General features: G+C 47.5%; 1 protein-coding gene across 1 annotated transcript; it reads left to right on the forward strand.

Annotated features, from left to right (window-relative positions):
* Nucleotides 1-102: 102 nt before the first annotated feature.
* Nucleotides 103-14,861, forward strand: LOC311350626 (NACHT, LRR and PYD domains-containing protein 3-like; the record flags this gene model as incomplete). The annotated part of the gene is made up of 10 exons (XM_084470691.1): nucleotides 103-346; nucleotides 479-2,279; nucleotides 2,689-2,862; nucleotides 4,165-4,338; nucleotides 6,080-6,253; nucleotides 7,576-7,749; nucleotides 8,041-8,214; nucleotides 8,669-8,842; nucleotides 9,383-9,429; nucleotides 14,010-14,861. The coding sequence occupies 10 exons, from the start codon at nucleotides 103-105 to the stop codon at nucleotides 14,564-14,566; spliced, it is 3,693 nt and encodes a 1,230-aa protein (XP_084326817.1). The 3' UTR covers nucleotides 14,567-14,861.
* Between the last annotated feature and the right edge of the window lie 7,519 nt (nucleotides 14,862-22,380).

A 22,380-nucleotide genomic window follows, 5' to 3' on the forward strand; every position in this document is an offset into this window, starting at 1 on the left:
TGGAGCTAACAGTCTCCAGGCTTCCCTCTTCAGACCAGCAGGACGTGAATCCAGGACAGACACACTGATGTCCTCAGTTAGTTCACAGTAAAGTTCTCATTGATGTTTGTTCTGTTCCAGCGGATCAAGGAGAACGCACACACTTTTCTAGACAAGGAGGTGGAGAAGCTCTGGAGGGTTCTCTACCCAGATTACCCACAATGCTCAGAGAGCCAGAGGGAGGAGGAGGAGGTGGATGGTGAGGAAGAGGAGCAGAGGAGGCGCGCCAGAGAGGGAGTAGAAGACATCACACTGCTCTGCATGAAGCAGTTGAAGCTGGAGGAGCTGGCCGACACACTGAGGAGCAGTAAGATACTCTTATTCTGAAAACAGATTTTGATATATGATCACTAGTGCCCCTTTTTAAACAGGGCACTAGAAGTAAAAAACCAGCAGTAATAATTTGATAGATAAATTCTTATTTTGTTTTCTAATGTAGAAAGTGTTGCTGCTGAGTGCCAACGTAAAATCAAGTCTCATCTGAAGGAGAAGACCCAGTGTGTGTTTGAGGGAATCGCTAAAGCAGGAGAGTCAAGACCTCTGAATGAGATCTACACAGAGCTCTACATCACAGAGAGAGGCAGTGGAGAGGTCAACAAGGAACATGAGGTCAGACTGATTCAAACAGCTTCCAGGAAACCAGCCAAGGAGGAAACACCAATCAGATGTGAAGACATCTTTAAACCCTTACCTCGACAAGATAAACCAATCAGGACAATGATGACAACTGGAGTGGCTGGCATTGGTAAAACCATCTTAACACACAAGTTCACTCTGGACTGGGCTGAAGACAAAACCAACCATGACTTAGACTTCATATTTCCCCTCACCTTCAGACAGCTGAATTTATTGAAAGATAAAAAGTTTAGCTTGGTGGAACTTCTTCATCACTTCTTTATTGGAACCAAAGAAGCAGGAATCTGCAGATACGACCGGTTCCAAGTTGTCTTCATCTTGGATGGTCTGGATGAGTGTCGACTTCCTCTGGACTTCCAGAACAACGAGACCTGTACTGATGTCACAGAGTCCAACTCTGTGGACGTGCTGCTGACAAACCTCATCAGGGGCAACCTGCTTCCCTCCGCTCGCATCTGGATAACCACACGCCCTGCAGCAGCCAATCAGATCCCTGCTAAGTGTGTTGACATGGTGACAGAGGTGAGAGGGTTCACCGACCCACAGAAGGAGGAGTACTTCAGGAAGAGATTCAGAGAGGAGAAGCTGGCCAGCAAGATCATCTCCCACGTCAAGACATCACAAAGCCTCTACATCATGTGTCATATCCCAGTCTTCTGTTGGATCACTGCTACAGTTCTGGAGGACTTCTTCAAAACAACCCATGGAGAGGAAGAGATGCCCAAGACCATGACTCAGATGTACAGCCACTTCCTGAGGATTCAGTCCATACAGGGGGACAGGAAGTATCATGGGAGAGCTGAAACAGATCCACACTGGAGTTCAGAGAGCAGGGAGATCATTGTTTCTCTGGGAAAACTGGCTTTTAACCAGCTGGAGAAAGGCAACCTGATCTTCTATGAGGCAGACCTGGCAGAGTGTGGCATCGATATCAGAGCAGCCTCAGTGTACTCAGGAGTGTTCACCCAGATCTTTAAAGAGGAGTGTGGGCTGTACCAAGACAAGGTGTTCTGCTTTGTCCATCTGAGCATCCAGGAGTTTCTGGCTGCCCTTTATGTCTTTAAGACCTTCATCGACACTGGTGTCAATCAGATCTCAGAAGAACAACCAACCTCCAGGTGTTCTTCTCTTATTGTAAATAAATCTGATCTCTTCTATGAGAAGGCTGTGGACAAGGCCTTACAGAGTGAGAACGGACACCTGGACTTGTTCCTTCGCTTCCTCCTGGGCCTCTCTCTTGATACCAATCAGAATCTCCTACGAGGCCTGCTGGGACAGACAGGAAGTAGCTCACAGACCAATCAGAATACACTGTCTTACATCAAGAAGAGGATAGGTGGAGATCTCTCTCCAGAGAGAAGCATCAATCTGTTCTACTGTCTGAATGAGCTGAACGACCGTTCTCTAGTGAAGGAGATCCAACGGTTCCTGAAATCAGGAAGTGTCTCCAGAGAGTCTCTCTTCCCTGCTCAGTGGTCAGCTCTGGTCTTCATCTTACTATCATCAGAAGAGGAGCTGGACGTGTTTGACCTGAAGAAATACTCTGCTTTAGAGATGGGTCTTCTGAGGCTGCTGCCAGTAGTCAAAGCCTCCAAAACATCTCTGTAGGTTCACTAATAACATGTATTACAATACACAACACAGTATACATAATACTAGAATATAAGTTGTAATAATATACAAACCATCTCTGTAGGTTCATTAATAACATGCACACATGTACAATACACATAATACTAGAAGTTAAAGGTTATAATAATATACAAAACATTTATTTATGTGTTCTAAGACCTTGTATTACAACACATGCAACACAATAATACTAGAATAATATAAACATCTACAATACATGTCTGTTGGTCCAGGCATAACAAATTAAATTACTTATAACAAATATAAGTATACAGAGACATAGTTATATGGTACAAAGATTTTTTATTTATTTTTATAAATGTTAAAAGTGATATCAGTTCTGAAGAGTAACATGTTCCTGTCTCTTTATTTTGTGTGAAGGCTGAATGGCTGTCATCTGTCAGAGAGATGCTGTAAAGCTCTGGCCTCAGTTCTCAGCTCCAACTCCTCTAGTCTGAGAGAGCTGGACCTGAGTACCAATGATCTGCAGGATTCAGGAGTGAAGCTGCTCTCTGCTGGACTGGGGAGTCCACACTGTACACTGGACACTCTCAGGTCAGTTTACTTAATGTGCATAATAAAGTTTTACTATCAGCAGACATTTAACTGATTCTTAAATAGTTGTCACAAGCCTAGACGTAATCATTGTATGCATGCCACCTAACATACTTGGTTTTTCTGAATTAACGACATAATTAACTCTGAATTCAGAGATACATTTTTATTCAATGAAAAGTGAACCCAACATCTTCTTTGGTTTAAATGTCGTCATTTGTTTTAAATGATCGTCAATATAGTAATGTATTAACAATATATTATATGTTAAAAATGTATGCCATTTTATCACTGTTACTGAAATAAGTCCCCAATTTAGAGAGAAAAGGGGTCAAATCCGATGTTTTTTCCATTCTCCCCAAAACACGCCGTGAACGCTCCACTCTGCTGAACGCAGGTGGCGTTCTTTACGTGACGACAGACTTTTCCGAGGAAGTCTGACGTCACGACTGAGGGGCACCCCCCTCCTCTGTAAAGCTCCGTCTGAGCAGCTGTTAAGGGGAAGTAGAGCGAGTGGACCCAAATGCTCACACAGAGTGAGGCTGACAGACAGTAAATCAAAGGGTCTTTACTGAGGGACACAAATATGTAAAGGAGGGACTTGGGGCTTGAAGGCTGGATGGTAGTCAGAGAGGGAAGGGGTCGGTGACAGGAGGGTAGTCAGACAGGGGAGGGGTCGGTGACAGGAGGGTAGTCAGACAGGGGAGGGGTCGGTGACAGGAGGGTAGTCAGACAGGGGAGGGGTCGGTGACAGGACTGTAGTCAGACAGGGGAGGGGTCAGTGACAGGAGGGTAGTCAGACAGGGGAAGGGTCGGTGACAGGAGGGTAGTCAGACAGGGGAGGGGTCGGTGACAGGAGGGTAGTCAGACAGGGGAGGGGTCGGTGACAGGAGGGTAGTCAGACAGGGGAGGGGTCGGTGACACTGTACAGGGAGGAGATTGTTAGGGCGAGCGACGGAGCCCAAGGACTCAACAATGTAGACACTAGGAGGGACCAGGGACGAGGTACTGACTGTTAGTGTGAAACAACGATCTAGCGATGATTGTATACATTTAAAATGTCTTAAATTACATATTAAACTGGGGTTAGTTGTGTGAATATTTTTAATTGACAGTAATTTAACTATCTGTTAAGAGTAACATGTTCCTGTCTGTTTGTGTGACTGTAGAGCCCTAAAATAGAGTAACAGACTCTTCTTAAAAAGTTTATTTGAAGACACGTTTTCCAGTTGTTTCATCATTCATAAAACATTATAGATGTATAATTTATGTATAATTAAAACAACTGCATATTTTTTAAAGGCTGACTGGCTGTGATCTGTCGGAGAGATGCTGTGAAGCTCTGGTCTCAGTTCTAAGCTCCAACTCCTCTAGTCTGAGAGAGCTGGACCTGAGTAACAATGATCTGCAGGATTCAGGAGTGAAGCTGCTCTCTGCTGGACTGGGGAGTCCACACTGTACACTGGAAACTCTCAGGTCAGTTTACTTAATGTGCATAATAACATTTTACTATCAGCAGACATTCAGCTGATTCTTAAGTAGTGGAATAGTTGTCACAAGCGTAGATGTAATCATTGTATGAATGCCACCTAACATACTTGGAAATTTACTTGAGAAAATGAATTCTGTTCTTGTTTTTCTGAATTAATGACATAATTAACTCAGAATTCTGAGTTTTTATGGAATAATAAGCCTGTCTTTTTTTCTGAATTACTGTGTTAATTATCTCAGAATTCTGAGGTAAGATTTCATGGCAAAAATAAATGTGCTGTTTTTGTTATTTAACAAGTCTTAATGTTTTATATGATCTTCACTATAGTAATCCATGCCATTGTATCTCTGTTACTGAAATACGTCCCCAATTTAGAGAGAAAAGGGCTAAAATCCTATGTTTTTGCCATTCTCCCCAAAACACGCCGTGAACGTTCCACTCTGCTGAACACAGGTGGCGTTCTTTACGTGACGTCAGACCTTTACAGAGGAAGTCTGACGTCACGACCGAGGGGCACCCCCCTCCTCTGAGAAGCTCCGTCTGAGCAGCTGTTAAGGGGAAGTAGAGCGAGTGGACCCAAATTCTCACACAGAGTGAGGCTGACAGACAGTAAATCAAGGGGTCTTTACTGAGGGACACAAATATGTAAAGGAGGGACTTGGGGCTTGAAGGCTGGAGGGTAGTCAGAGAGGGGAGGGGTCGGTGACAGGAGGGTAGTCAGACAGGGGAGGGGTCGGTGACAGGAGGGTAGTCAGACAGGGGAGGGGTCGGTGGCAGGAGGGTAGTCAGACAGGGGAGGGGTCGGTGACAGGAGGGTAGTCAGACAGGGGAGGGGTCGGTGACAGGAGGGTAGTCAGACAGGGGAGGGGTCGGTGACACTGTACAGGGAGGAGATTGTTAGGGCGAGCGACGGAGCCCAAGGACTCAACAATGTAGACACTAGGAGGGACCAGGGACGAGGTACTGACTGTTAGTGTGAAACAACGATCTAGCGATGATTAAATAAAAAAAATGAAAAATGTCTTAAATTACATATTCAACTAGGGTTAGTTCAATATGTGAATATTTTTAACAGACAGTAGTTTAACTGTCTGTTGGAAATGTTCTGAAGAGTAACATGTTCCTGTCTGTTTGTGTGAGTTGTGGCAACCCTGCGCTGTCTGGCGTGGACGATCCGCGCCAGCACCCGGGGCGGCCGTCCGCGGGAGATATGTGCTGTAGTGGCGGCGCTAGAGGGCTCATCGAGCAGACCCAGACAATCAGGGACATTGGGATCACCTGGGGGGGCCAGAGGGGAGAGGGGTTTTAAGGGCCGGGCACGCGGGAGACGGGGGAGAAAGTCGAGTGGAAGACGGACGCGGTAAGAGACAAGGTGGAAGCCGGGAGCGAGCTCCACGCCGCCCTCCCGAACGGACCCGAATCCGAGACGCATTCCTTTTTTTTGTTTGCCCCGCTGGGGAAGTACCTGAGTTGCTGTATGATTTTCCTTTTTTCTGTGAGCTGCAAGTAATAAAACCGCTGCACCGCCACCCTGTTTCAGCGTGTGTTTTAAGAAACCCTACACCGCCGACGATCGGGGTTGCCACAGAGTGTAGAGCCCTAAAGTAGAATAACAGACTCTTCTTAAAAAGTTTCTTTGAAGACACGTTTTCCAGTTGTTTTATTTATAAAACATTACAGATGTATAATTTATGTATAATTAAAACAACTGCATATTGTTTAAAGGCTGACTGGCTGCCATCTGTCAGAGAGATGCTGTGAAGCTCTGGCCTCAGTTCTCAGCTCCAACTCCTCTAGTCTGAGAGAGCTGGACCTGAGTACCAATGATCTGCAGGATTCAGGAGTGAAGCTGCTCTCTGCTGGACTGGGGAGTCCACACTGTACACTGGAAACTCTCAGGTCAGTTTACTTAAAGTGCATAATAAAGTTTTACTATCAGCAGACATTCAGCTGATTCTTAAATAGTGTAGTAGTTGTCACAAGCCTAGACGTAATCATTGTATGCATGCCACCTAACATACTTGGAAATTCACTTGAGAATTTTTTTTCTGCTCTTGTTTTTCTGAATTAATGACATAATTAACTCTGAATTCTGAGTTTTTATGGAATAATAATCCACTCTTTTTTCTGAATTACTGTGTTAATTATCTCAGAATTCTGAGATAAGATTTTATGGCAAAAATAAATGTGCTGTTTTTGTGATTTAACAAGTTTGAATATGTTTCATATGATCTTCAATATAGTAATCCATGCCATTGTATCACTGTTACTGAAATAAGTCCCCAATTTAGAGAGAAAAGGGGTCAAATCCTATGTTTTTGCCATTCTCCCCAAAACATGCCGTGAACGTTCCACTCTGCTGAACGCAGGTGGCGTTCTTTACGTGACGTCAGACCTTTACCGAGGAAGTCTGACGTCACGACCGAGGGGCACCCCCCTCCTCTGTGAAGCTCCGTCTGAGCAGCTGTTAAGGGGAAGTAGAGCGAGTGGACCCAAATGCTCACACAGAGTGAGGCTGACAGACAGTAAATCAAAGGGTCTTTACTGAGGGACACAAATATGTAAAGGAGGGACTTGGGGCTTGAAGGCTGGAGGGTAGTCAGAGAGGGGAGGGGTCGGTGACAGGAGGGTAGTCAGACGGGAGGGGTCGGTGACAGGAGGGTAGTCAGACAGGGGAGGGGTCGGTGACAGGAGGGTAGTCAGACAGGGGAGGGGTCGGTGACAGGAGGGTAGTCAGACAGGGGAGGGGTCGGTGACAGGAGGGTAGTCAGACAGGGGAGGGGTCGGTGACAGGAGGGTAGTCAGACAGGGGAGGGGTCAGTGACACTGTACAGGGAGGAGATTGTTAGGGCGAGCGACGGAGCACAAGGACTCAACAATGTAGACACTAGGAGGGACCAGGGACGAGGTACTGACTGTCGTGTGAAACAACGATCTAGCGATGATTGTATGAATTAAAAATGTCTTAAATTACATATTCAACTAGGGTTAGTTGATTATGTGAATATTTTCAAAAGACAGTAGTTTAACTGTCTGTTAAAAATGTTCTGAAGAGTAACATGTTCCTGTCCGTTTGTGTGAGTGTAGAGCCCTAAAGTAGAATAACAGACTCTTCTTAAAAAGTTTCTTTGAAGACACGTTTTTGCAGTTGTTTCATCATTCATAAAACATTATAGATGTATAATTTATGTATAATTAAAACAACTGCATATTGTTTAAAGGGTGACTGGCTGCCATCTGTCAGAGAGATGCTGTGAAGCTCTGGCCTCAGTTCTCAGCTCCAACTCCTCTAGTCTGAGAGAGCTGGACCTGAGTACCAATGATCTGCAGGATTCAGGAGTGAAGCTGCTCTCTGCTGGACTGGGGAGTCCACAATGTACACTGGAAACTCTCAGGTCAGTTTTACATAATGTGCAAACTGTACATTACATATGCCATCTACTAATGACTGTAACAAGAAAGTGATAGTTTATAATTAGTAAAGTAGAATAACAGAATCTGCATAAAAGGGTTCAATGAAGACACATTTTATGCAGAGATAACATTAATCAGACACATTTTAACTTTGGATTTACATTCCAAAAGTTTAAGCAAGTTAAACTTTTATTATTTAATCATTTCATAAAAAACAATAAATTATGTTTGATTTAAATCTGTTACCTTTTTTTTTTTTTCCACGTTTGAAGGCTGAATGGCTGTCATCTGTCAGAGAGATGCTGTGAAGCTCTGGCCTCAGTTCTCAGCTCCAACTCCTCTAGTCTGAGAGAGCTGGACCTGAGTACCAATGATCTGCAGGATTCAGGAGTGAAGCTGCTCTCTGCTGGACTGGGGAGTCTACACTGTACACTGGAAACTCTCAGGTCAGTTTTAGTCAATCAAGTCAAAACAATCAAACTAATTGTGGTATGAAATGTATTAATAATTAAAATGGCAGTTTTACATAATGTGCAAACAGTTACGCCACAATGTTCCATATCAGAAGACATTTGACCGATTTCAAGTCACCATTTTTGTTGATATAATAAGATTCATGTTATATTATTCAGTTATTCAGTGTGTAAATGATTGTTGAAGTTGAAGTTCAATAGCTGTTGATTCTCGCCAATACATTTACACTGGTCTGTTCCCTGTTATCAAGACATTTTTACACAATGGTTCAACATGTGTTGAACGTGTGTGTGTGTGTGTGTGTGTGTGTGTGTGTGTGTGTGTGTGTGTGTGCGTGTGTGTGTGTGTGTGTGTGTGTGTGTGTGTGTGTGTGTGTGTGTGTGTGTGTGTGTGTGTGAGCGTGACAGCGCGCGTGTGTGTGTGTAGGTTGCCTGGCTGCCTGGTCACACAGGAAGGCTGTGCTTCTCTGGCCTCAGCTCTGAGCTCCAACCCCTCCCATCTGAGAGAGCTGGACCTGAGCTACAATCACCCAGGAGACTCAGGAGCTGCGCTGCTCTCTGCTGGACTGGAGGATCCACGCTGGAGACTGGACACTCTCAGGTATGGAGAGGACAGCTCACCACTCAGGGACAATGTCTCCTACAAGGATCAGTGGAACATGTTACTGTTATATAACTAGATAATGTGCTCTCATTTAGAAACAACAGTTATGTTAATATTTCAGTTTTTGAAGACGGCATGCTGCTCTCTTTGTTAACATGTGAATAATGTTTCCCTGTCTAAAGGCAACATGCTGCTCTCTCTTTGTTAACATGTGAATAATGTTTCCCTGTCTAAAGGCAACATGCTGCTCTCTCTTTGTTAACATGTGAATAATGTTTCCCTGTCTAAAGACAACATGCTGCTCTCTCTTTGTTAACATGTGAATAATGTTTCCCTGTCTAAAGACAACATGCTGCTCTCTCTTTGTTAACATGTGAATAATGTTTCCCTGTCTAAAGACAACATGCTGCTCTCTCTTTGTTAACATGTGAATAATGTTTCCCTGTCTAAAGACAACATGCTGCTCTCTCTTTGTTAACATGTGAATAATGTTTCCCTGTCTAAAGACAACATGCTGCTCTCTCTTTGTCTCCCCAGTGTGGAGCACGGTGGAGAGTGGAGGATGAAACCAGCTCCACAGAGATGTAAGTGTCTGTTTAGTTTGATTCATCTCAACACACACTAACTATAGAGATGGAAAGTCCATCCACACAGCAGGAGGTGACGTCGGTTCAGTCAAATCATCCTGGGAATGAAGATGATGGTGGACATCACCTTCATCAAACTGTTGATGTATAATAATTATATTCTACAATAATCTATATTTCGTTCTCGTTTGATATTTGCTTCCTAGTGAATGTTACGCAGCATTAAGAAATATTAACCGTGAGCGGCCAGCCGTACGAGGGCTGAAACGTGTGCGAGTTTGACCCCGTGTGCAGGGTTCGAAATTAACTTTTTTGATTACCAGCCAATTGGGCTGGTAACTTTCTAAAGTTACCAGCCAATCAGAATTTCCACTAGCCAAATTTTTTGTTGATATTTGTTGTTGATATTCTCAATGTCATCCCCTGCCTCCTTCCCCTTCTCGCCCCCAGACGTCTGTCCAACCAACCACCGCCGCGTTTAGTTTAACGCGGTGGTTCTCAAACTTTTTCGGTCATCCCCCACTTTGGACAAGGGGGGATTTTCAAGCCCCACCTGCCCCCATCGCCCCAACACAATGCTAATGAAATACGCCAAGCTTAACATTTCCAAATGTATTGAAGTAACATCAAGTTACATCATGTTGTATCTAAATTCTAACTAAATAACATCAAATAACAGCAAGTTCAACAATAGAGAAAATAAAAGTGTAGCTGTGTCATGACTTGCATCAAATTCAACAATAGAGAAAATAAAAGTGCAGCTGAAAGAAAAAAGAGCGAGACTTCTCCGGTGCTGGATCTGATGCCTATTCAGGAGCGGAGGAGTCAACTAAAACCGTCCACAGTGGATGATGTGCTTTTTTGCACGGCAATCTAAAGCACCACGCCAAACACCACTGGTGTAATTCCCCGGCGTTCCATCTTATGTGTCTGATTTTCCTTCGGGTGCGGGTCGGGCGTTGGTATCAATTTATAGCGGGTCTGGTCGGGTGCGGAATGTAATTTGCGCTACTGTCGGAACACGGGTCGGATGTGGTTTTAAGTTTTGCGGGTAAGGACGGGTGCGGGTTTGCAAATAAGAGGCGTGCAGGACTCTGCTCTGCTCATCTCTCTCCACTCCGCTCTGCCTCTGGCTCACACACACTCTGCCCCGGCCCCGCTCTTCCACCACTCGCCTCACTTTTTTAAATCCCCTTCAGCGCGAAACATGCATTTGCAACATCTTGCTCCGACTGTTTTTGACGGACTCATTTTAAAATGTTTAGCTACCCTGGCCTACACCCAAATTTAGGATTGAGTTGCAATCGGCAAGGCAGGTTAACGAGCACAGCGACGCGGCGCCCCCGATATAGAACGACCAGTTGGAGCGCGGCGACGGCACCTATTTTATTGCATGAACAAATATTGATATATATCTTATATCGACATTCTGCTTGAAAATAGGAGATATGACTTTTGGCCCATATCGCCCAGCCCTACTGTCAAGCTTTCGCTCCTACCATAAGAAACATGGAGTTTTCAGTGACACTTCCTCCCGTTTGTCGCGCCCCACCTGCACGTCTCTATTCCCCACCAGTGGGGCGCGCCCCACACAACATCACGTAGCATCACCACAGTGCTCATGGGAAATGTAGTCAGTACTGCCCAGGGAGCGAGAACAGTACGACAATTCACCATGACGTCACAATTCGTTCTTCCGGGTGGCAAAAGCCGAAGCGTTCTCCGATGGCACCACTAGTAAACAAACCCTTCCATGTCATTTGACCAGGGCAGAGCGATCCAGAAAACAGAGTCAATGGCTTGAATGAATGATTTTCTTCTTGCGGGGTGCTACAGGACGTCTCATTAATATATATAAATATAACTTATATTATATTATATTAATATTGTTTACGTCATCGTTTCAACTCCAGATCAACAATGGTTTTATCTATGTAACTATGTTCACAGTAGCCGGCTGGATGGCTTCAGGTCAGTGGCAGCCGCTCGCGTTCTGCCACCCGGAAGTGTCCTTACGGCTATTGTTTACTAACATTCTGAAGTGTCCTTACGGCTATTGTTTACTAACATTCTGAAGTGTCCTTACGGCTATTGTTTACTAACATTCTGAAGTGTCCTTACGGCTATTGTTTACTAACATTCTGAAGTGTCCTTACGGCTATTGTTTACTAACATTCTGAAGTGTCCTTACGGCTATTGTTTACTAACATTCTGAAGTGTCCTTACGGCTATTGTTTACTAACATTCTGAAGTGTCCTTATGGCTATTGTTTACTAACATTCTGAAGTGTCCTTACGGCTATTGTTTACTAACATTCTGAAGTGTCCTTACGGCTATTGTTTACTAACATTCTGAAGTGTCCTTACGGCTATTGTTTACTAACATTCTGAAGTGTCCTTACGGCTATTGTTTACTAACATTCTGAAGTGTCCTTACGGCTATTGTTTACTAACATTCTGAAGTGTCCTTACGGCTATTGTTTACTAACATTCTGAAGTGTCCTTACGGCTATTGTTTACTAACATTCTGAAGTGTCCTTACGGCTATTGTTTACTAACATTCTGAAGTGTCCTTACGGCTATTGTTTACAAACATTCTGAAGTGTCCTTACGGCTATTGTTTACTAACATTCTGAAATGCCGTGTAGAGTGGCTCTGAGATTGCCTCATGCATCACCGGCCAAACTGGCGTAAAGTAAGTTTTTATGAACACCCACCAAAATGATTTTTAACCCGATATGATTTGTAGCTCCGATGCTACGTGTGAGGGCCGCCCAGCGAGGACCCCCCCCCCCTCCATCCCATTTAGTAGATCTAAGGCCCAGACAGGACCGGTGCTTTAGTAGATCTAAGGCCCAGACAGGACCAGTGCTTTAGTAGATCTAAGGCCCAGACAGGACCAGTGCTTTAGTAGATCTAAGGCCCAGACAGGACCAGTGCTTTAGTAGATCTAAGGCCCAGACAGGACCAGTGCTTTAGTAGATCTAAGGCCCAGACAGGACCAGTGCTTTAGTAGATCTAAGGCCCAGACAGGACCAGTGCTTTAGTAGATCTAAGGCCCAGACAGGACGCCCCGAGTGCTTTTCATTCAGGGAAACACAAGGCAGGTCTTACATTGTTTGGGAGATAAGGTAGGATATAATAATAACGACAATATCCGATGCCCCGCCCACAGGACGGCGGCGGGAACAAGCAGCCTGTAGGGAACAGAGAGCGGAGGACTGTTAAGGGCTGGCTATGGTCCCACGTTCACGCAACGCAAGGGGGTGACGGACCCCTTACGTCCTTGCGGACCCTCCTTGCGTCCACCGCGAGGGCCTGACGTGCGCCTCCCAAAAATTGTAACCTTCCGTCGAGGCGACGCAGCCGCAAGGGCTGTGATTGGTCCGCTCACTAAAACCCGACGCAGGACCAGAAAGGTTCAGGACTGTGTGGAAGCGTCTGCGGGGTCGTTGCGTCGACGTGGAACCATAAAGAGCCCTTTAGTCTGCCCTATAATAACGGAACAGCCCCTCATAGTGTCGCAGTACGGTATACCGATACTGAAACCGTGTCACAATAGCCGCCATTTAAACGCTACCAGACCGCATGTTATTAGTAGTGCTACTCTAACAGTGAGTGTGTTAAAGGGGACATATTATGAAAACAACACTTTTCCTGGGATTTGGGCTGTTGTTTTGGGTCTCTGGTGCTGCCACACGCATACAAACTTTGAAATAAGTCTGTACATGCTTTTTTGAGTGAGATATGCATTTCTGAAAGTACCCCGCCTACAGTTACCAAACGAGCGAGTCAGTTTCGGCGCCCCCTCCTACACAGGAGGGGGGGGGGGGGGTACATTTGCATATTACCACCCACTTCCCCACCCCCCTCCAATCAGAGTATAGATACGATTTTGTGGACCTGGACCAGCGGGCGAGCGCTGGGCGGAGATGTCCGCGCATTTCAGAAGCAGGGAGATTCCATACAGAAATAGATGTGACCGCCTGGCAGGGAGAAGCTCCCCCGCCGGAGCTCCCGGACTGCCGCCAGAACTCCGGCGGCAGTCCGGCAGCCCCGCTCCGGGAGTACGGCGGGGGAGCTTCGGCGGCAGTCCGGCAGCTCAGCTCCGGGAGCACAATCCCTTTCTCCTCCATGTCGCGGTTCAATCCGGACTTCAGAGAGTCAAAGCCAAAGTCCCTTTCCCCCAATTCTCCTGAACCATGGCCGAGATAACCCCCACTACGAGTCTTTACTTGTTGTGGAAGTACCAGAGACGTCAGACGCAGTCTTTATGATTCATAATATCATCAGAGGCGCACATAGCTTTTGGCCCTGATATTAGATATATTATATAGATACCTATATATTATATAATGTATTATTATTATTATTATTATTATATAGATATAGAGCTCAGGGAGTCCGCAAACGGCAACAATCACTTCTCCTCCATGCTGTGGTTCACTCTGACAGCTGATTGGTCAATGGGCAGCAGCTCATTTGCATGAATGAGCCCGGGCGCTCGGGCGGAGTCTCTCCTAGGGCACAATTCAGTGTAGAACCGGCCCTGGTAACGGTGTCTTGTTCTCCCCTCAGATGCCTGTGAACTCACACTGGACCCAAACACAGCCTGCAGACAACTCTCTCTGTCTGAGGACAACAGAAAGGGGACGTGGGTTAAAGAGTGGCAGTCGTATCCTGATCACCCAGAGAGATTTGACTGCTGGCACCAGGTGTTGGGAAGAGAGGTTCTGACTGGTCGCTGTTACTGGGAGGTAGAGAGGGAAGGAGGTGTTATAGTAGGAGTGACATACAGAGGAATCACAAGGAGAGGAGATGGTGATGACAGTGAGCTTGGATCGAACAACAAGTCCTGGAGTCTTGAGTGTTATGATGACGATTACTCTGCCCGGCACAACGATATACCAACAGCCATCCGTCTCCCCCCCGCTGGCTCTACCAGAGTAGGAGTGTATCTGGACCGGCCTGCTGGCACTCTGTCCTTCTACAGAGTGTCCCCAGGTGGAGGAGGGTCCTCAGACACACTGACACACATCCACACCTTCAGGACCTCCTTCACCCAGGAGGACCTCCTCCCTGGGTTTGGGTTAACGACTTCTGGTATCTCAGTCTCTCTGAGTCAGTTGTATTGACACACACACACACACACACACACACACACACACGTTCTTTTTTTATGCAACAGGGAATTCATTATCCTCCATATCATATCTTTGGCTTCCTCCACAGTTAGAAAGATGAATTGTTCAGATGAGGAGAGTTTGATGATGAAAGCTATTTTAAAAAGGTGTGTTTTCAGTGATGCTCAATAAATCCCTCAGTTATCAGTAATTATTACATTTCTATCTTTAGTGATCGCTCTATTGGTAAATTCTGTATGATGTAATATGTCGTTTTTTAAACAAATAAAATAAAGTTGGTGCTACTAGATGGTTTCTACTTTATTCTAATTGTTATGTATTAATTGTATGTAATGTATACGTCTAATCGGAGCGGAGCGGAGGGGGGCCGGGGGGCCGGGGGCGGAGCCGGGGCCGGGGTCACCCCCCAGGTCCACCACAAAGCTCTTAGCTCCGCCTCCAGGACGCGGAAGGGTCCACCGTATGGGGGCTGTGAGGGAGTCCCATGGCTGTGGCGGCGGATGAAGACGTGTCTGGCCCACAGCAGGTCCTTGGGCACGTAGGCCCGGGGAGCGCAGTGGCGAGATGTCGGAATGGGGACCAAGGCCCCAGCGACGCCCCGGGACCCCGCCTGATGAGAGTCGGCCGACCAGGGGGACGCGGCCTCTGGGAGGAACTCCCCCGGAGCTGGCAGTGGCTGGCCCTACACCAGCTCGGCGGAGGAGGTCTGGAGGTCCTCCTTGGGAGCAGAGCGAAGACCAAGCGTGACCCACGGGAGGCGGTCGGCCCAGCTGCTGTCCGTAAGGCTGCAGGGGGGAGGCCCGCGGGCCGTTGGAGCGGCGCACGATGCCGAGGCGTTCCGTGGTGGTGAACTCCCCCCTGGCCCCTCGCCAGCTTTGCGGAGTCGAGGCGCCGAGCGTAGACTGGAGGGCCGACGGTGGTGATGTGGTGCTCCACGCCGTGCTTAGCCACTGCCGACCAGAACGTGGGTGTGGTGAGGACAGGGAACTCGGCCGGTGAGCGCTGATACGGATCCCCTGTGGCGAATGTGTGTGACAGGCAGAGCCCCCCCACCCCTCCAAGCGTGCAGGGGTATGTAGCAAAGGCCTCAGCATCCATCAGGCGGCAGTTCGTAACATCCACTAGCAACCTGAAGGCACAGAGGAAGTCCGCGCCGAGGATCGGTGTAGACACAGCGGCCATAACCAAGTCCCAGCCGAAGCGCCGCCCGCCGAAACACACCTCCACATACCTGGCGCCGTAGGTACGTATAGGCGTGCCATTGGCGGCGTCCATCCGCGGGCCGTGTCTGCCAGCCATGGTGTCCACAGGCTGAGCTGGCAGGAAGCTGCGCTGGGCGCCCGAGTCGACCAACAGACGCCGGCCGGAGATGGAGTCGGTGACAAACAGCAGCCTGCAGTCACGGCCAGCACCCCTAGCTGCTAATGAGTGCTGGCCCTGGCGTTTCCCTGCCCCGCGAAATTGCATGGCTGGCGACACTGCTTAGCCTTGGCTCCAAACCTGGCATGGTAATAACACAACCCGTCGTCGCGCTGGCGGCGGGCCGTCACCGTGGCTGCGGTGCCGAAGGTGTCCTCCGAAGGGGTCGGCGGGGTTGAAACGCCATGGGTAGGGAGCAGTGCGTGCACAAACTGCTGCCGATTGGCAAGGAAAATCCTGTGTGCTTCCGCAGCCAGCTGGCGGTGGTCCTTTGAGGCGGAGAAGGGGGAGCAGGCTGGCGCAGTGCGCACAGGCGCTGGAAGCTGCCGCAGGAAAATGTGAGTAAACAGGAATGCGGGATCAGCCGAACCCAGCACAGCCAGCATCCTCTCCATCAACTCGGACGGCCTGCTGTCCCCTAGGCCGTTAAGGGACAGCAGGCCGTCTGCTTTCTCCAGCTCCGACAGTTCGAAAAGTTTCATCAGGAATGCTTTGAGCGCGTCGTACAGCCGGTGGAGCCTCTAGCAGTGCCATCGCTCTGGCCGTCGTCAAGGCATCCAACGCCGCCACCACATGGAAGTACCTCGTAACGTCCTGCGTTATTCCTCTTAGCTGGAACTGGGCTTCCATGTGCTGAAACCACGGCCGCGGGTTGCGCTGCCAAGATTCGGGCAACTTGATGGTCGCGGTGCAGACGCTTACAGCTCCTCCAGCCCCGCTCGGTCCAGGCATTGCAGAGCAGCCGTTGCTTTCTTCGGGTTTCGACATAGTTCTTTATCACGTCGGGGTCACCAATGTGGAAGTGAGGAAAACAACGACACAGGAGACGAAGGCAGGTTGGGTTTGTTTACTACCAAACTACTATACTATATATATATCTATATATATACTATACTATACTACTATACTATACTACTATACTATATATATGTATATATATACTATACTATACTACTATACTACCAATTCACATACAGCCAGGGACCCGGTGTGCCGGCCAAGGACCTCCCCTTCCTCCACCCGCCCTCTCTCTTAAAGGACCTCCCCTTCCTCCACCCGCCCTCTCTCTTAAAGAACCTCACCTTCCTCCACCCGCCCTCTCTCTTAAAGGACCTCCCCTTCCTCCACCCGCCCTCTCTCTTAAAGGACCTCCCCTTCCTCCACCCGCCCTCTCTCTTAAAGGACCTCCCCTTCCTCCACCCGCCCTCTCTCTTAAAGGACCTCCCCTTCCTCCACCCGCCCTCTCTCTTAAAGGACCTCCCCTTCCTCCACCCGCCCTCTCTCTTAAAGGCGCAGGTGACCGGGTGAACGTCTCCCTCTAATGCCCTTGTAGGTCACTACTCACTACTACACACTACAGTGTGTTCTTTTTTACCATGATTTTATTTAGGCCTCCAAAACACCGTCTCTAAAACAGTTAATGCGTCCGTGGCCTACTGGTTAAAGAGTTGGACCAGTAGCAGAGTCTCACTCCGGCCAAAAACCAAAAGTTGGCAACCCTGTGAATGTGATGTTTATATATTTGTGTGTCACTGTTCCTTGTTGAATTGTGTCTCTTCTTTATACCAACACATCCTGGATGTTGTAGTTTCACTCTTAAAAACACAACGCCGTCATTCTGGATCCTTCTTGTGCGGCAGCCATCTTAGGTTGTAGTTTTTAAGTAGCCACCTAATAATGATTGAATAATATAATTCTTTATTGTCATTGCACAGGATACAATGAAATTGGATGGCAGTCCTCTTGGTGCTTTATAAAATAAATAGTTGTAAAAAGAACATGAAACAATACAAAACAATACAACGTCCAGCTATACACAGAAACCCCCTCTACCCTCCCACACCCCCACACACACATCGGCATACATTCTACAGTGCATTAAAGTGACAGTGAGGTAGCGTTGAAAAGAGGATGTACGTCCTCCAATGACACGCCCTCTGGTGATGTCACCGTCTCTCAACACCTACAAAACGTCTAGTAGGAGGGAGGAGACTGTGACATCACAAGAGGGCGTGTTACTGGCACCTCTTGATGCCAACCAAACCGTTCCTAACGAGAGGAGGTATGTGTTATGTAAACGTGTGCGGAGCACCGGCACTGCCCTGCATACACTTCTTTACTCCAAAATGAAGATGGAAAACAGAGAACACACAACGTGTAGCACTACACAATAGTCACGATGGAACCCAACAGAGAATAAGGTTTCAGATAACACCTGTCTTTGCCAAAATGCCAGCACTGTTTATTAGGCCTACTTAGCAAAACATCACAAACAGCCATATACTCAGCAAATATTGCCTAGAAGAATAATTGACTTTGTATGTGTGAGGTTGCAATTGGCATTGCACTTGAGATTGAACATTTCAAACAAACCTATATATATATATATATATATATATATAAAAGAAAAATAGAGAGAGAGAGAGAGAGAAAAAAAAAGATAGATTGTTCTCCACATCACACGCTTCTGACACAGAGTCCTACTTATTGATGTCTTCACCTAGCACCACTTCACAGCTAGCTGCTGCTGCTGTAGCGGCATGTTCAACGCTTTGGACGTTGTTGTTCCTGTCTGTATCCCCAACAATAGCTGTAAAAAAGTGTCATCTTTGGCAGCATTGCCAAATACTTATCTGCGTCTTTTTCGCTTTTTTCTTTTATTTGAGCCACTTGGGTAACTTTATTTCCTAACCCTTTATTTTATTTTTTCGCGTTTAGACTCGTCTTGCTTTGTCTCTGTTTGTGTACTAAAAAATAAAAACATTTTGAGGTTGGTTGGGGGCCCCCCTACTGGTTGGGGGCCTAAGGCATTCACCTAGTCCGCCTTAATGGTAGGTCCGCTACTGCACACACACACACCTTCCTCCCACTCCTCCCCTTGAAACGCGTTGTTTGGATAAAAAAAAAAGAAGAAATTCAAACGTTTCATATTAACACATGTAGGCCTAACCGTCATGAATACAATATTTTAATTTCAATTCACAAAATTAAATTACTTTTAAAATAAATTAAAAACATGACGCATGTAGTTCCTCCGGTTATTCCGCGGGTTTCTCCACGTCTCGCGCTCCCTCAGCCGTTAGTCCACCAGATCAAACCGGTCAGTTTGAATAAAACGTTGAACCGCCGAACGGCTCCAGACTCACACACGGTCAACTTTGACCCGATTCTACCAACTGAACTTGAAAATAGTTGGAAATGTCGGTTTTCATAACTCATAAAAAAAAAGTCAGAACTGTGACTCGTTATGTCTCCGGTTTTAATGAGGAGTTATTAATGATGAATGTGGTCCTTTTGTCGACCAGGTTGACTGACGCTTCTTGAAGTTAACGGCCCACTGCCTCCGGACCTGCTGTAAGTACAACAGTTATGGATTTATTTATTCTAATTATTCTTTTTTTTGCCAGGCCTACTTCATAAGTTTAATTATTATTATATTATTTTAATTCATTCGTATTCTTCGCATCGTCACGGGCCTATCAATGACTCCATGATGGACGGACACACACACACACACGCACGCACGCACACACACACACGCACAGGGCACACACACGCATTGAATTACAAATAATAAAGAACAGATTCAGATGTTTCAAACTATCACATGTAAACGTAATGGATGAAATGTTTTAATCTCCATTCACAAAAATGGAATTACGTTTATAATGAATAACATGGCGGCGCACACCTGCGTGTCGTTCCGCTGATTATCCGCTGATTATTTCGCGGGTCTCGGTGCGGCTCGCGCTGCGTCTCCATTGAGCCTCACTGTGCTGCTGCTGCTCGCGCTCAGTCAGCTGTTGACTCCATCAAACCGGTTAGATTGAAGAAGACGTTGAGCCGTCTCCATTACACGGTTAATATTGACGTTATTTTAGAACCGAAGCATGGTTAGAAACGTCCGGTTGAAGTTATGAATGTAACTAATGATCCGTCTGGTCCTTTGTTCTCGAGGTTGACCGTCGGGTTAACGAACACTTTTTGAAGTGAAACGGCCCGCTACATCCGGACCTGCTGTGAGTAGGACATTTATTTACAATTTATCTTAATAGTTTGATATGTTTAATAATGGTAGTTCTGGATGTAATTCGTCGTAAGCTGTTTTTAATTTAGTTAATTGATTCTCGCCGGGTGACGGGGCTGCTGATATTTATCAATGACTCGATGATGGAGTTGGTGGAAGACGTAGGGGGCGGGGACATGACGTCACACAATGACGACGCATTCGGTTACCGTCGTAGTTAAATGGGAAAATAACTTATTCTAATAACTTATTTTGATAGGATTAATCACTAATCAAAACACACACACACACACACACACACACACACACACACACACACAACTAGCTGTAAAACTAATGTTGTTGCTCTCCTTCACAGCTCAAGAAGAAGAAATTCTGTGATTCTGTGAGTATAACGATCGAACCATGAAGAAAAAGAAACTGCGAACTGTAAGTCACCACATTTTCTTTTAATGTTGTGGGCTGACAGTGTTTAGTTTTAACCGGTTCCCTCGTAGGACCTGCCCCGCCCCTCATAGGCCCCGCCCCTTGTAGGCCCTGCCCCGCCCCTCATAGGCCATACCCCTCATAGGCCCTGCCCTGCCCCTCATAGGCCCCATCCCTCGTAGGCCTAGCCCCGCCCCTTGTAGGCCCTGCCCCGCCCCTTGTAGGCCCTGCCCCGCCCCTTGTAGTCTCTCTCTCTCTCTCTCTCTCTCTCTCTCTCTCTCTCTCTCTCTCTCTCTCTCTTTTTTCCTCCCCCCCCCCGTTCTCATGCCTCTCATTCGTCCCTAGAAAATACTTTTTCCGTCCACTTTCCTACTAAATTCCTCAACATTGCATCACATCCCATGTGTGTTGTCCTACTGATAAGGGTGTGGTCTGACTGACCAGAGATGCATGCTAGGGTTCTGCGCTGTTTGAGGCCTTCAGTTGTGTAGACGTTCCCCCTCAGGGGAACCCAAGTGTTTAAGAGGCCGTCGTCATGTCAGTTACATGAACTGGCACGTCCTTCAGGATGGCGACAGGGACTCCTCAAGGAGACACACCAGGGGGTGAGATGTGAGGGCTGTCCCTCTCAGCAACTAGAACCCAACCTGGTTCCTGCACCTGAGAACCACGGAGCACGTTCCAACGTTTCCCTCCGTACACCTTCAAGCCCCAGCCCCCCCACCACTGGTCTGACCCACCAGCCCCCCCACCATTGGTCTGACCCACCAGCCGCCCCACCACTGGTCTGACCCACCAGCCCCCCCACCACTGGTCTGACCCACCAGCCCCCCCACCAGTGGTCTGACCCACCAGCCCCCCCACCAGTGGTCTGACCCACCAGCCCCCCCACCACTGGTCTGACCCACCAGCCGCCCCACCACTGGTCTGACCCACCAGCCCCCCCACCACTGGTCTGACCCACCATCCGCCCCACCACTGGTCTGACCCACCAGCCCCCCACTACTCGTCTGACCTACTAGTCCCCCCACCACTGGTCTGACCCACCAGCACCCCCACTACTGGTCTGACCCACCAGCGCCCCACCACTGGTCTGACCCTGACTCTCAAAGACCTACAAACCCACTGCTGATCTCTCCTCTCAAAGACCTACAAACCCTCCACTGGTCTCTCCGTTAAACCGCTGGTCTCTCCTCTCTCAAAGACCTACAAACCCACGGCTGGTCTCCGTCAAACCCACCACTGGTCTCTCAGTCAAACCCTCCACTGGTCTCTCAGTCAAACCCTCCACTGGTCTCTCAGTCAAACCCTCCACTGGTCTCTCAGTCAAACCCTCCACTGGTCTCTCAGTCAAACCCTCCACTGGTCTCTCAGTCAAACCCTCCACTGGTCTCTCAGTCAAACCCTCCACTGGTCTCTCCGTCTAATCCTCCACTGGTCTCTCCTCTCTCAAGGACCTACAAACCCACCGCTGGTCTCCGTCAAACCCACCACTGGTCTCTCAGTCAAACCAACCACTGGTCTCTCCTCTCAAAAACCTACAAACCCTCCACTGGTCTCTCTCAAAGACCTACAAACCCAGCGCTGGTCTCTGTCAAACCCATCACTGGTCTCTCCTCTCTCAAAGACCTATAAACCCAGCGCTGGTCTCTCCTCTCTCAAAGACCTACAATGCCACAACTGGTCTCTCCGTCAAAACCTCCACTGGTCAATCCGTCAAACCCACCACTGGTCTCAATGTCAAACCCACTACTGGTCTCTCCTCTCTCAAGGACCTATAAACCCTCCACTGGTCTCTCCATCAAAACCTCCACTGTTCAATCCGTCAAACCCACCACTGGTGTCTCCTCTCTCAAAGACCTACAAACCCACCGCAGGTCTGTCAAAACCTCCACTGGTCTCACCTCTCTCTGAAAGACCTACAAACCCACCA

The sequence above is a fragment of the Micromesistius poutassou genome, assembly GCF_964030765.1.
Source record: "Micromesistius poutassou genome assembly, chromosome: 7".
NCBI lineage: Eukaryota > Metazoa > Chordata > Actinopteri > Gadiformes > Gadidae > Micromesistius > Micromesistius poutassou.